Source organism: Amphiprion ocellaris, chromosome 19 (assembly GCF_022539595.1).
Source record: "Amphiprion ocellaris isolate individual 3 ecotype Okinawa chromosome 19, ASM2253959v1, whole genome shotgun sequence".
Taxonomy (NCBI): domain Eukaryota; kingdom Metazoa; phylum Chordata; class Actinopteri; family Pomacentridae; genus Amphiprion; species Amphiprion ocellaris.
The window spans coordinates 25,218,085-25,232,197 of NC_072784.1; the positions used below are offsets into that span (position 1 = coordinate 25,218,085).

At 41.5% G+C, this 14,113-nt stretch overlaps 1 protein-coding gene across 1 annotated transcript in view; it reads right to left on the reverse strand.

Moving 5' to 3' along the window:
- Positions 1-13,534, reverse strand: part of LOC111584011 (rho GDP-dissociation inhibitor 1-like) — a 58,356-nt gene extending 44,822 nt beyond the window's left edge. Inside the window, exon 1 of the mRNA XM_023293263.3 lies at positions 12,939-13,534. Within this exon, the coding sequence (XP_023149031.2) occupies positions 12,939-13,011 (73 nt within the window). The 5' untranslated portion in view covers positions 13,012-13,534. The remainder of the gene's footprint in view (positions 1-12,938) is intronic.
- Positions 13,535-14,113: the final 579 nt, after the last annotated feature.

The following is a 14,113-nucleotide window of genomic DNA, read 5'->3' on the forward strand; positions in this document are numbered from 1 at the left end:
TATTTAGCAGTGCAGTGTCATACTTTTGCTTCGTGTGTCTTAATTTTGAAAACAAAGTTAAAATTTTGACAATAAAGTGCGCTTTTGACACAAGTGTGCAGTGCTTTGTGAATTGTGTTCAAATAAAGAAAATAGGGTGCAGTGTTTTGGGAAATGTGTGCTATTTTTCAGGAACAGTGTCTTATCAATAGAGAAAAACTGTAATATGGATTTCTTTGAAATCATTTGATAGTGGAAACTCAGTAAAGTGTCCTTTGTTTTAACCAGGCCAAAGCAGGTGTTACACTGTGTCTGTGCCGGTTAGTCTGGCTTTTTATTACGATATGGTTGAAAAAGATGTAGATACTAATGTCCAGCATGCAAATCAGGTGTGAAAATCTGGCATTTCCTGGCTCAGAATAGGCTTTTGGTGGAAAATCTGTGTGCTTTCAGTAAAGGCAATGAGTCTGTTTTACCTTATTTGACACAAATTTTTGCAGTTTTGTGTTATTGAACTCATGCGAATGAAACCAAAGCTAACAAATCTTATCATCTGGGATGCTGGCATTTGTTCATCCTTCCATATGTTTTTGCTCTATGCAGGTAAAATCCTGCATCTGACTGATTTTTATAAAAATCTCCATTACAGATGGAAGTTAAAAAAAAATCCATTCTTTTTATTGCCCAAAAGTGACATAGCAGCTGCATTAAACCTAAACACGCAGTGCTAAAACTCTCCATATTGTGTGAATCAGTGAGTGTGGTCTTCCAACTGTTTCAGCCTCCATCTGTGAAGTGATCATAGCTGATGGGTTTTTCTTTGATGCTTGTAAAACCGCTTCATTACTCCAGTCACCTCCTTAAACCATCCTCTGCTTCATTGCGCCTACTTTCTGTAAAATATGCGCTACAAGCAAGTTCACACTTTTTTCTGTTGCAGCAGCAAAGTTTAACATCATAAATGGTGACAAATATAATTTATTTGTTTACGTATTCTTTTAAATTTTCATAGAAGAAAGAGCACGAGTGCTTCTCGGAAACATATCCTTGCAAAACAAGGCTAAGACACTTGCCACCCCTATAAAGAGAAGATATTACTTATTCATATGTATTTGTAGGAGCCTCTGGCTGCATTCTGAGTGCTAAAAGCCAACAGTTTAACAGCTCTATGATCATTTTTCTTCCTCGCTTTTACATCAGTAAATGAGAATGTCAAATTCCTCTCCCACACTTTTATTTTCACATACCTTCAGCCAAATTGCATTTTTTTTTTGTAGCTTCTGAAGCAGCCTGTATAGATGTAGGTAAAACCATGAGACACAGACTTTGTGTTTATCTGCTGGCATTTACAGCTAAACCAACACATTTAGTGAAAATCAACAGAGCAATCTGTTTGGCAGCAGAAAGGCGGCTTCAGGGGAAGAAGGATACAGAGAGGACTGATCACATGAGATCTGCAAAGCATACATGGTTTGCTCATGTAGACACAAGGCACAAACATGAACACACACACACACACTGAGGTTGTTCTTCTGTTGTCCTTGGTTGTATCCATAATGTAGCTCAGTGCATCACTGGATATTTAAATCGTTACTAGTGTCGCCATCACTTAAGATAATCCACAGACATCACTGTCAGTAGTTTGGCAGAAGGTAATGCCAATGAAAATAATGTTCTTGTGAAAATCTTTAATCAGCTTAATGTAAATTCTGATACTATATAAGAAATCAGTTGATCTTAAGCAGCAGAATCTGAATCTGAAGAAATCTTAAATGAATATCTCAAATCCTGCAATGAGTAAGGCATGTTGGTTGAAACTTCCAAAACATTCTTTTAAAAAGAGGTTTTTAGAAGCTGATCACGTCGACAATATTCTTTCGTATCAAGATTTAAGAGGACTCCATGCTCATTTTCTAATTCTAAATATGATGCTTGAGGTCAGAAAAAGGTGTGTACATTTTAGGCTTCAAAAAATAAATTTAAATGATCATTTTAAGTGATTCATTTGAAAAAAAAACTGACGAAAAAAAATATTTGTCTTTTTATGGGCAGTTATATATCAGAAAATACTAACATACTAACATAATATTTAGTGCACTAACATAATGAGATTTTTTAGTACGTCTCAGAACTTAGTATGAATTCAATACAGAGTGGGCCATAAATTTCCATACATAGGAAAATATATAATGTATATTTTTTATGCTTCAGATACCCTAGAAGATGCATTTGACACTATCTTTGGGGGCACTTGAAGGCCATGGTGTATCAGGTGAAGATCTGAGACATAAATCATCTCAAGGAACATATCACCAACGCCATTACAAACATAACTTCAACTGTGCTAATGCAGGTTCATCAACAGTGGAAAACACTTATTAATATGTCTTTTCAAAACAATGGTAATCATATAGAGCACATTATATAAATAAAAATGGTTGTTCAACATAAAATGTTTATTTTTCGTATGTATGGAAAATTATGGCCCACCGTGTAGTAGGTGAAGTGTACCGGTACTGGGAATATTACTATAAACGAGCACTGGACACTATGCCACCATAAATATCTCATAATGCAGTGCACCTGTGATGCACAAAATGAACAGTGAAAGACAGTGATGAAGGCAGTTCTGCTCTAAAGTCCTCAATTTAAATCTAAGTAGGATTTATTTACAACTGAGAAAGAAATTGAGTGTTATGAGTTGACAGTTTTGTCTGATATGAAGCAAGCAGCTGCCATTAAAGGGAAAAAGGAAAGAGTTTGTTGGGTTACCACAGCAACACAGCCTTAAATGGAAATGAGGCTTTCAGGAAGTGTCATGTCATTTTTTATATACATATATATATATATATATATATATATAGCAGAGGATTTTGGATATGGTCGATTTCTTAAAGCAGTAAATTTCTTTATTCGTTGTTGGTTATATGGCAACTAAATAGTCACATAAATCTAAGTTTTTTACATTGTGATGATTAAATCAATAATTGTTTGTATAAAAAAGATGGGTTAAGCTTCGGGGTCTGAAAGGTGAATAGCATAAGAACCTAAAATCTGCATTTTCTCAAATAGCCAGCAGGGAGCAGCTCCTTCAGTTGCAAAAAGAAGTCAGATTGTAAAGAAATCTCTGAAATATAACCTTACTTCTCCCATGACTTGTTACCTCAGTGAACATTTTACTGATGACTTTATGGTCTCAATTGTTAGTTTCTAGCCTCCTATAACACAGAATGATGTTCATTTTGTAAATTATGGTGTCATTTTGATGAAAATAAATGATTAAGTAGCTGTAGAGGCTTGACTACCTTTTGAATGTGAAGATGCAGAGTCAGATCCACCAGTCTCTCCTCTGCAGTAAGGATTCAGACTGAGTAAAATCCAGAGAGCTGCTGGAGCGCCGCTATATCAACTTCTTCTTGTCAGGGTCCCAGCATCAGCCCCCACCTGCCCTCCCTTATTCTCCCCCTCTCCCTCATGTGTTTATTACCTCTGTTTTCCTCTCTCTCTCTCTCTCTGTCCCCTCAGCTGGTTCTCTCTGCGCTGCTTTCCACAGCAGTTGCACATAACTAATCAGTCTCAGCATTCTCATCTGCAGAACTCTAGGCAGCTGTGGTGCAGTACACCTGTCATCCATCAACTGCCATAAAAGCCGGATTCACGCGCCACACCCTGCCAGATAGTAAACTCTGCTATTGCATTCTGCTGGCCCCGCTGCCTGGTTCTGTCAGCCTGCCAACCCGGTCAAAACCTCTGGACTCTCTCCTGCTCCTGGATTCCCGGTCAGCCTCTGGACCCCCTGCCAGCTGTGCCACCCTCACCCCAAGAAACTTCGGCCTGCCTCACTGGAGCGAGACGCTCTGGTCGTCTCTCCGCCACCGACCCACGCTACAGAGGGCGCCTCCTGGGCTGCCGGTTCCCGGTACAGACCCCCCCTCCGTTGTGAGTTCAGTTAGTTCCCCGACAGTTACTAACTTAGTTACGTAGAGAGTTACCTGCCTGCCTCCTTAGTTGGTTTTGTTTTTGCTCTAATAAATCTGCTCCTTTATTTCCAACGACTCGTCTGTGTCTCTCTGCACTTCTGTAGAGTCTATGTGTTTAACAAACAGGAGCGATACTGATCTTCTCACCCAACTCTCTGCCAAAAAAAAAAAACATTTTTTAAGGACTAGTGAATGGTTTATGTGTGTACAGTTGTTGTCTACACAAAGAGATGAAAATGGAATCAGGAAAAAGCATTTGTTTTGACATTTATTTAAAATATGGAGTCACAAACAGGGCATGAACGGAAAAGGAAATGTTGTATCTCATTGTGAGTAATCAAAGCTTAACTGCTCCCCTTTTACCTCCGCAGCTGTCCTGCTTGTAATTTCATAACTGCTTCCTGTCTGCCTCCTCTTCCTTTAACCCAGATAACTGTTCACTGTGTCAGAAAAACACTTCTTCTTCAATATGTGTGTGTATGTGTATGTGCCCTGAGCGTTGATTTACTGTTTTTTCATCGTCCTTTGAGGCTTGCTGTCACTGCTCTGTTCTAATACTATAACGAGACCTCTGGGACACCAAGAGACACACACACACACACACACACACACACACACACACACACACACACACACACACACACACACACACACACACACACACACACACACACACACACACACACACACACACACACACTCACTTGTATACAAAAAGACACAGACTAGCAGAAGAAAAAAAGGAAGCTGCCGGCCTCCGCAAAGCCAGTAACAGATTTTACAATGAAGGAAAGGGGTAGTAAAAGAAGAATCATCAACACAACAACATTTCCGGGGTCTACAGGTTTGCTGCCATCAGAGTCTGGATGCTTCTGCCACAATGTGACTATAACTGATCTGTCACCTGTGAGATTCCCAAGGGAAGCTGCTGACACCCCATCAGCACCAGAGACACTTATAACACTTCATCGCACTAACAAGCAAATGATTGAAATTGCAGTTTCCGTTTTTTTCCATGCTGATGAAAGGCAGAGATCACAAATAAATGACACCAGCTGCTGACAAAAATTATGGAATCACCAGTCTTGGAGGATGTTCATTCAGTTGTTTAATTTTGTAGAAAAAGAGCAGATCACAGACATGCCACAACAATAAGGTCATTTAAAATGGCAACTTTCTGGCCTTAAGAAACACTAAAAGGAATCAAGAAAAAAAATTGTGGTAGTCAATAATAATTGCTTTTTTAGATTAAGCAGAGAGAAAAAAATTATGGAATCACTCAATTCTGAGGAAAAATTATGGAATCATGAAAAAAACACTACAACGCACCAGTAGTACTTTGTTGCCCCACCTCTGGTTTTGATAACAGCTTGCAGTCTCTGAGGCATGGACTTAACAATTACAGTCAACTCAGTTTTATAAGCTGTTAAAAAACAGCATATTTCAAAACAATTAATCATTTATCTCGACTTTTCATTGACTTAAGGGACAAAATGTTTTCATTGTGCTTTCACATAAACAAACAAAACACTGTGTTCACATTATGTTACACTACATTCTTGCTAATCTTTCAAAATAAACCGAATTCAGTGTATCCCTAGAGGCAAAGTAGAAATACCCAAAACACCTCACTTTCTTAACATCTGCTTATCAATAGACACTAAAATTTACCACTGTTCCCTAAACTGCTAACTCAGCAGTTGTGCACAGTGAAGCCTCTAGTCTCCATTCAGTTACTGCAGCTCAGATAACTGTGTGAGCAAAACTTCGACAGTAAGTTCTAATGTCAGATTTACAAAAGTTGAAGCCAAGTGATTTAAATCATCACATGATCATCAGCAGGCAGCTGACATAGTGTTCACTTGTAGTCATAGTTACAGTGATGCTGTATGCCGCTGTCTCACAATGATACAGAAATCTTTAACAAATCCGTGGGTCCAGACTATAAGCTACATCACTGCCAAAATCTAATCACTTGGTCCGCATGTCACTTCTGACCTTCTCTGAAAATGTCATCCAAATCTGTTAGTCCATTTTTGAGTAATGTTGTGAACACAGACAGACAGACAGAGAGAAACAGACAAACAGACAAATGTACGCCGATCATCACAAATTACTGCTTCCTTTATTATCTCCTTTAGAATAGGATACACTGATCCAGAAATGTATGCTGGTCCACAATTCCTTGCAGCCTCAACATTAAAAGTGACACAACATCCACGATGGGTCCATGCTCACAAATATATACAATCATGGAAAGAATTATTAGACCACCCTTGTTTTCTTCAATTTCTTGTTCATTTTAATGCCTGGTAACTATAGGTACATTTGTTTGGACAAATATAATCATAATAACAAAAATAGCTCAGGAGTTTAATTTAAGAGCTGATATCCAGCCATTTTCCATAGTTCTTGATAACAACCAAATCACTTAAGTTCTTACATCAATAGCTATGGCATTGTACTGCCAAAAACAGTGCTTTTAGGCATTCCATGTTTTCTTTTCTGTTTTAGTCACATGATACATACAGGAATTAGTACTTGATTGCATAACCATTAGTTTTGATGACTGCAGCCATGCATCTTGGCATGCTCTCTACCAGCTTCTGACATTGTTCTACTGTCACAGCAGTCCATTCTTGTTGCACAAATTCAAACAAATTTGCTGTGATTTTGGGCTTGTGGTTCTCCATTTTGTGTTTGATTTTCCACAGGTTTTCAATTGGATTTAGATCTGGTGATTGAGCAGGTCAAGGCATGGTTCCAATGTTCTGGTTCTCCATCCAGACCTTGCTGTGTGGCATGGCGCATTGTTTTGTTGGGAATCTCAGTCATTCAAGGCTGGAAAGAGTTTTCCAACTGATGAAAGAAGACTGTTTTCAAGAGTAGCCCTGTATATGACCTGGTTCATTCACCCTCCACACAATTGTATTTCCCCTGTTCCACCCATACTGAAACAACCCCAGATCGTCACTGATCAACCCCCATGCTTTACTGTAGGGGCAAAACAGTCTGGTTTGTTGTTACGGTGAGTGCAGAGGCTCAAGTGCAGGGAAGAGATTACAGACACAAAGGAAGTTTTAGAATGCTTTATTTACAGAATAACAAATAATTCCAAACACTGGAAACTCAGAAACGGAACCGGAAGAAAACCCACGTTTGGTAACAGCAAAGCAGGAATCCCAAATAATAATAAAGAACTAAAATAACAGAACTAATACTATCAGTAATCCAGAAAGACTAACCCCAGAACCTGAATAATTATTTACACTACACTAGGTCTTAAACCAGAGAATACTACAGGATACATGCAAACAAACAAACTGTAAATACTAACGTAGGTTTACTGATATCTGGTAATGCTCGGGAACAGACTTAGCTGACTTCTTCAGAGGGACAGAGTTCAGAGTAAGGAGGGAGGCCATGCACGACCAGTCCAGGTAAGTAGATCCTATCCACAGGTGTATAAGCCAGCGATGGAGCGGCTGGAGTGGAGGAATGACAACAAGGTGTCCAGGCTTCCTCAAGGTGATGGTCCACCAGAATGGCTTTGGGTGGCTGGGCTCGGCTGGCAGCAGATACACTATATTGCCAAAAGTATTCGCTCACCTGCCTTGACTCGCATATGAACGTAAGTGACAGCCCATTCCTAATCCATAGGGTTCAATATGACGTCGGTCCACCCTTTGCAGCTATAACAGCATCAACTCTTCTGGGAAGGCTGTCCACAAGGTTTAGGAGTGTGTTTATGGGAATTTTTGACCATTCCTCCAGAAGCACATTTGTGAGGTCACACACTGATGTTGGACAACAAGGCCTGGCTCTCAGTCTCCTCTCTAATTCATCCCAAAGGTGTTCTATCGGGTTGAGGTCAGGACTCTGTGCAGGCCAGTCAAGTTCATCCACACCAGACTTTGTCATCCATGTCTTTATGGACCTTGCTTTGTGCACTGGTGCACAGTCATGTTGGAAGAGGAAGGGGCCAGCTCCAAACGGTTCCCACAAAGTTGGGAGCATGGAATTGTCCAAAATGTCTTGGTATGCTGAAGCATTCAGAGTTCCTTTCACTGGAACTAAGGGGCCAAACCCAGCTCCTGAAAACAACCCCACACCATAATCCCCCCTCCACCAAACTTTACACTTGGCACAATGCAGTCCCACAAGTATCGTTCTCCTGGCAACCGCCAAACCCAGACTTGTCCATCAGATTGCCAGATGGAGAAGCACCATTCGTCACTCCAGAGAACACGTCTCCACTGCTCTAGAGTCCCGTGGCGGCGTGCTTTACACCACTGCATCCCACGCTTTGCATTGCACTTGGTGATGTATGGCTTGGATGCAGCTGCTCGGCCATGGAAACCCATTCCATGAAGCTCTCTGCTGAAGCACTGTTCTTGAGCTAATCTGAAGGCCACATGAAATTTGAAGGTCTGTAGCGATTGACTCAGCAGAAAGTTGGCCACCTCTTGGCACTATGTGCCTCAGCATCTGCTGACCCCATTCCGTCAGTTTACGTGACCTACCACTTGGTGGCTGAGTTGATGTCGTTCCCACACACTTCCACTTTCTTATAATACAGCTGACAATTGACTGTGGAATATTTAGGAGTGAGGAAATGTCACGACTGGATTTGTTGCACAGGTGGCATCCTATCACAGTTCCATGCTGGAATTCACTGAGCTCCTGAGAGCGACCCATTCTTTCACAAATGTTTGTAAAAGCAGTCTGCATGCCTAGGTGCTTGATTTTATACACCTGTGGCCATGGAAGTGATTGGAACACCTGATACTGATTATTTGGATGGGTGAGCGAATACTTTTGGCAATATAGTGTATCTCTTAGGAGAACCCCACATGAATTGGTGGCAAAGAAAACCCAGCAGAAGGTCCAGGAGTAGAAGCAGGCAGGAGTCAAAACTAAACAAAGTGAACAGGATTGCTGAAAGCATAAGAACTGTGGCACAAACTATGAACTGTGCAAAGCACGAACTATTCGTTGTTCACGGTCCAGCGTCCAAAGCAGAGTGGCGTCTTATTATCAGGAGGAGCAGGAGTAGCTTGATTGCTTGACTCCCACCTGCACAGAATCCACCAATCAATGATTACACACACCTGCAGCAGCCATCTGCACCAGCATACACCTGAGAGTGAGAGAGAGAGAGCGAGAGAGGGAAAGAATAGAGCTTGAGGAGGAGAGTGCACTGCTGCTGACCACAGCCTCAGGCTGTGGCCATGACATTTGTAAACTTCTCCAGGCTTCCTCCTAACCAGTAAGTTGGCTGGAGTGGGCATCAACTGAAAATTGGATTCATCACTGGAGAGTACCATAGCCCATCATCAACGGTCCAATCCTTGTGATCTCCAGCAAAGAGTAACCGGGCTTTCCTCTGCCTTTCGTTAATGAAAGACTTCCTCCTTGCCCTGTGTGACTTCAGACCAGCTTCAAGAAGTCGGTTTCGAACTGTCCTTGCCGAACAGGTCACATTTCTCAACAGTGCCGACTCATTTTTAAGGTCCTTGGAGGTCTGACAGCGATTCCTGATGCAGGAACGGATGAGTGCATGGTCATCTCGTGAGGTAGAATGACGTTTCCTGCTGCGACCAGCTAGCAGTTTGGTAATACCATGTTCGGCTTGTTTTTTCTTACTGTAATGAACGGATGTCTTAGAGATCACTTTTTTTGCTACTTGCCTCTTACTCATGCCAATTTCCAGCAGTGCCAAGATGGCTGCTTTTGTGGCTTCACATAATTCTTTTGTTTTAGGCGTTATGTGAGAACTGACAGCTTCTGAGTTGTGCTACGGCTTGAATGTCAGCAGGAAACCACTCCAGACCTTTGCATGTTCAGTGCTGCTAATGACATGTAATGGCCTCTTATATACCCTGGGAATACAATTAAGCTTAAGCATGTCAAATAAGACAGAAAGTATGATGTAATCAGCTGCATTTTTTGTCATGTTCATTGTATTCTTCAAGTAATATACCTTTAGTGGTACCAGGCATTGAAATGAACAAGAAATTGAAGAAAACAAGGGTGGTCTATTGATTTTTTCCATGACTGTATTTGATTTTCATAGCATCACAGTTGTCTACTCTGGAGTATACATGAATTCTCCTCCTCATGTTTCCTTGACCTCATTGCATTTTCCATTGATGTCAAGGAAAAGTGTTTGGAAAAAGACAAAACAAAATGTTTGGAGTTTTTTTTTGAGTATTCGACCACAACCAACGTCCCAACTTCCAATTTTTGGCTGCCCAGCAAAATAGTCTGAGTATAACAGACTAATTTATTGGACTGAGCATAATATAATACTGTTGGTAAATAAAATTTTACTGCTTTGAATTTTGCTGCACAGTAATAATGTTGTGATATTTCAATTTAAATCACTGTGACTGTAGCTCAACTAGGACTTATACCAACATCCTCAGTGCAGCTTTAATCACAAGACAATAACATTTTTATGCACCTAAATGTGCCACCGTGTTCTACAACCCACTGGCTGAACATAGAAGAAAATGAATACGCATCCACCCCTTTCATCTGCGTCCTCTTTTATTAATGTTTCACACACACACACACACACACACACACACACACACACACACACACACACACACACACACACACACACACACACACACACACACACACACACACACACACAGAGTAATATGTCCTCAGCTGCTCTGTCAGCCCTGATGAGACAGCAGGTTGTCTAATTGACTGACATGATTAGTCTCGTATGTGTCTGCTCACCCATACAACCTCTTTTATCACTCCTGGAACAAAAAAAAAGGGAGGAGGAGGGTTGATGTGAGAAGCAGATAGAGTACGGCTCCTTAAACGCTCTCATCTGACAAGCTGACAGTGTCGACGTGAGTAGAAGTGAGCAGATAAAGAGAGGAGAAGGAATCGAGGCAGGAGAGGGCGGATTAGTGAGCGAAGTGTGGAGGTTACGTTTGCTAATCTGGCGAGGGGAGATAGAGCGAGAAAGAATAAATGACAGACATAAGGAGAGAAGAAAAGAAAGGAGGTAAAGAGTGTAAGAGGATGAGAAAAACGAAAGAATGAACGAGAACAAAGAGGGAGGAATGGTGAATTGTGTGGGTTAGAAAATGCAACATGAAGATGGAGAGAAGGTAGAAAAGAGAAGAGAGATTTCAATTAGCCTGTTTGAAGGCCTGCTGCTCGCCGTGTGAGCTGCTGTTTACTGACAGATCATGAAAAGCGTTCAGCCACATGGGCCTCACCCACCCTCTCTCCACCAAACACAAAACACACTTTGTTAAACATCTTGAGCTGCTCTCATTTCATTCATTGATAACAGCTGCAGACAGAACACATGGAGCTCAACATATTTCCTTTGTTTGCTTTATTTTATTCATCCTCTCTCCTGCTTTCACCTCTCTCAATCTAAACAATTCTTCTTCTTCTATCTTCCAGTCCACCTACTCTTCTTCTTCTCTTCCTCTTTTCCTCACACCTCCAGACCTCTCTACTTCTTCTCCTCGCCTCATCACTTTGCGCCTCACTATTGCTATTTATCTTCCATTCAGTCACCTCTCACGTTCCTCTCAAACTCTCCCGCTCCTCCTCATTTTTCAAAACTCTATCCCAGCCAAGAGCCTTTGATGAGATTTGATGTGTCATAAAAATCCACATAAATTGCAGTGATCACTCAAATTTCTCTTGTAAGAAGCAGCTTTTTGACAATGAAATTATACAAAATTTTTCGCATTTACATATGTAATGTGATTAATGCTACAGCTTCAAAAATGGCTTTGAAATGTCTCAAACAGGTTTCTCAGTTGACTAAAACAATAATCCTGCTAGTTTTGTATTGGTTCTAATATGGCTGGTATTAATGAGGCATTACAATACCTCCAAGCACATGAATGAAAGCATGACAGAGTATTAGCACAACAACAAAAGGCAATTTCTGAAAGCCTCTGGATTAATTTAAGTTTAAATTTCTAACTTTAAGACAAATTGTAAGAAGGCAACTGTCTCCAGTTTAAGAAATGGAAAACTCTGATACTAAATCTGCAGGAGTAACAGGCAAAAAAGGTGCAATACAGATCTGCACTTGCTGAAGGAGTTAAATTGCTGTTTGAAATTCACAGTTAATAGAACAGATTATTCACAGCACCTTTGGCTCTAAATCTAAATTATATCACCATTACTCTCTGTCTGTCCTGTTTCTGGTTCTCTCTTTCAAATGACTTCCCACTCTTTTTGCATCCACATCCCTCCCTCTTTTCCTTTTTTCAATTTATCTCATGAAGCACACACTCTTATACACACACCTGTGCGAGGGGAAACCCCAGCACCATCTGTAACTGCTCAACAATGCTGCAGTGTAACAGACACACACTAACACACATACAGCTGCCTTATCTTGCTTTTATTGTAATTATGAATACAAAAGCAAAAAATAAATAAGTAATGTTAGAAGTAGGAGCACGTTGGTGACATAATTTGGCTCATGCATACGCTGTGTCTTGTGTCATCTTTTTCTTTCTGCCAATATTTCTCACAAACACATACCCTTTTTGCATGAACAGAAATACAGTTTAAAAAGCTAGCAGCACACATACATGCGTGTGCGCACACACACACACACACACACACACACAGGCTTGGTGTAGGATGTGATCAATAGCTATTGATCTGCCACCTTTGGCTTGTCTTGGCAGCCCTTCATGTTAGACATAAAAATGTCCACACCCGCCAGGATAGAGACATATGGCACATACACACACACATACACACACATACACACACACACATACACACACACACACACACACACACACCCTTAAAAACCAACACACACACATACTCATCATTTTATTTTAAATTCTACACGATAAAAGCTTCAAACTAAATGCCATAAAAAATAAATCATTCAAGAGCTCAGTAACAACTCGAATTGCTGAACTTGTACTAATTCTCACACACACTCTTCATCTGGCTCACCTCTGTAGCACATAGTCAGCCACAGCACCTCCAGCACCTGACCCCCGAACTCACACACGTCCAATCCCAGCATGGTGCCTCTCTGCAGGGCTGAAGAAGAACCGGGGAACCGAGGAATGTCCACAGGTAGCAACAAAGTAGCAAGAGATGAAATAGAGGAGCATCCACAAGAAGAAAAGTCTTTGATCGGAGATTTATTTTTTTAAAAAGTGTCAGGCGAGCATCTCTTCCTCAGAGAATTTTTTAAAAATGTATTTGGAGGGGTTAAGGAGGGAGGGCTGGTGTTGGAGAAACAGCGTGCGAGAGAGAGAGGCAGGGAGGGTATCCTTGGGTGTGGGTGTGGGTGTGGATGTGATGGGGATGTGTGTGAGCCAGCGAGAGAGAGGATGGAGGGAGGCAGAAGCAGCAGACATGAGAAGCAGCAGCTGGGTATCTGCAGTACTTCTTCTTCTTCTTCTCTCTCATAAACTAGAGTTTAGTGAAAGAGAAAGAGGCTTTTTTTTCCCTTTTTTTGCAAGCAGGGATGCTGGAAGGAAGGCAGACGCTGCTTCAGCCGGCAGAGTCTGTCTGCAGTTGCGTGTTTGTGTGCTCAGACACTGGCTATCGATTTGCAGACAAGCAGCGAACCCCTCCCCTTCTGCATCCCTCTCTCCCTCCCTCCTTTCATCAGCCCAGTGACTGCAATGAGCTCATCCTTTACCCCCTCCCTCCCTGTCTCCCATCGCTCGCTCTTCCTCCCATCCTCCTCCTCCCTTTCTCCACACCTCATTCCTTCCTTCTCACGCACCCTCCCTACCCTCCAACTCTTTCATGTTTGTATCCCCCCACTTAATTTTTCATCACTTTCTATGAATTGTCACATGCCGTCCACTCTCCAGTTCCATCTATTCATCACTGTGTCACGCCGACCGTCTCTATTTATTTTATATTTCCCCCTCCACCCTCCTCACCTTCTCTATCTCCCTCCGTTCTTTCAGTGACCACGCCCTGTCAGCGAGCATGCTTCAATCATGGCTGTTTCTCTGTCTTTTTCTCCCCCTCACTCTTTTTCTTTTTCCTTCAGATATCCCCAGAGCAATGAGAGAGACTGAAGTGTGGCTGAATAGGAAAAAGGGGGTTGCTTCTCCCAGCTGACAATCAGACACACTCCCTTTCACACGTCTGCACACACACGC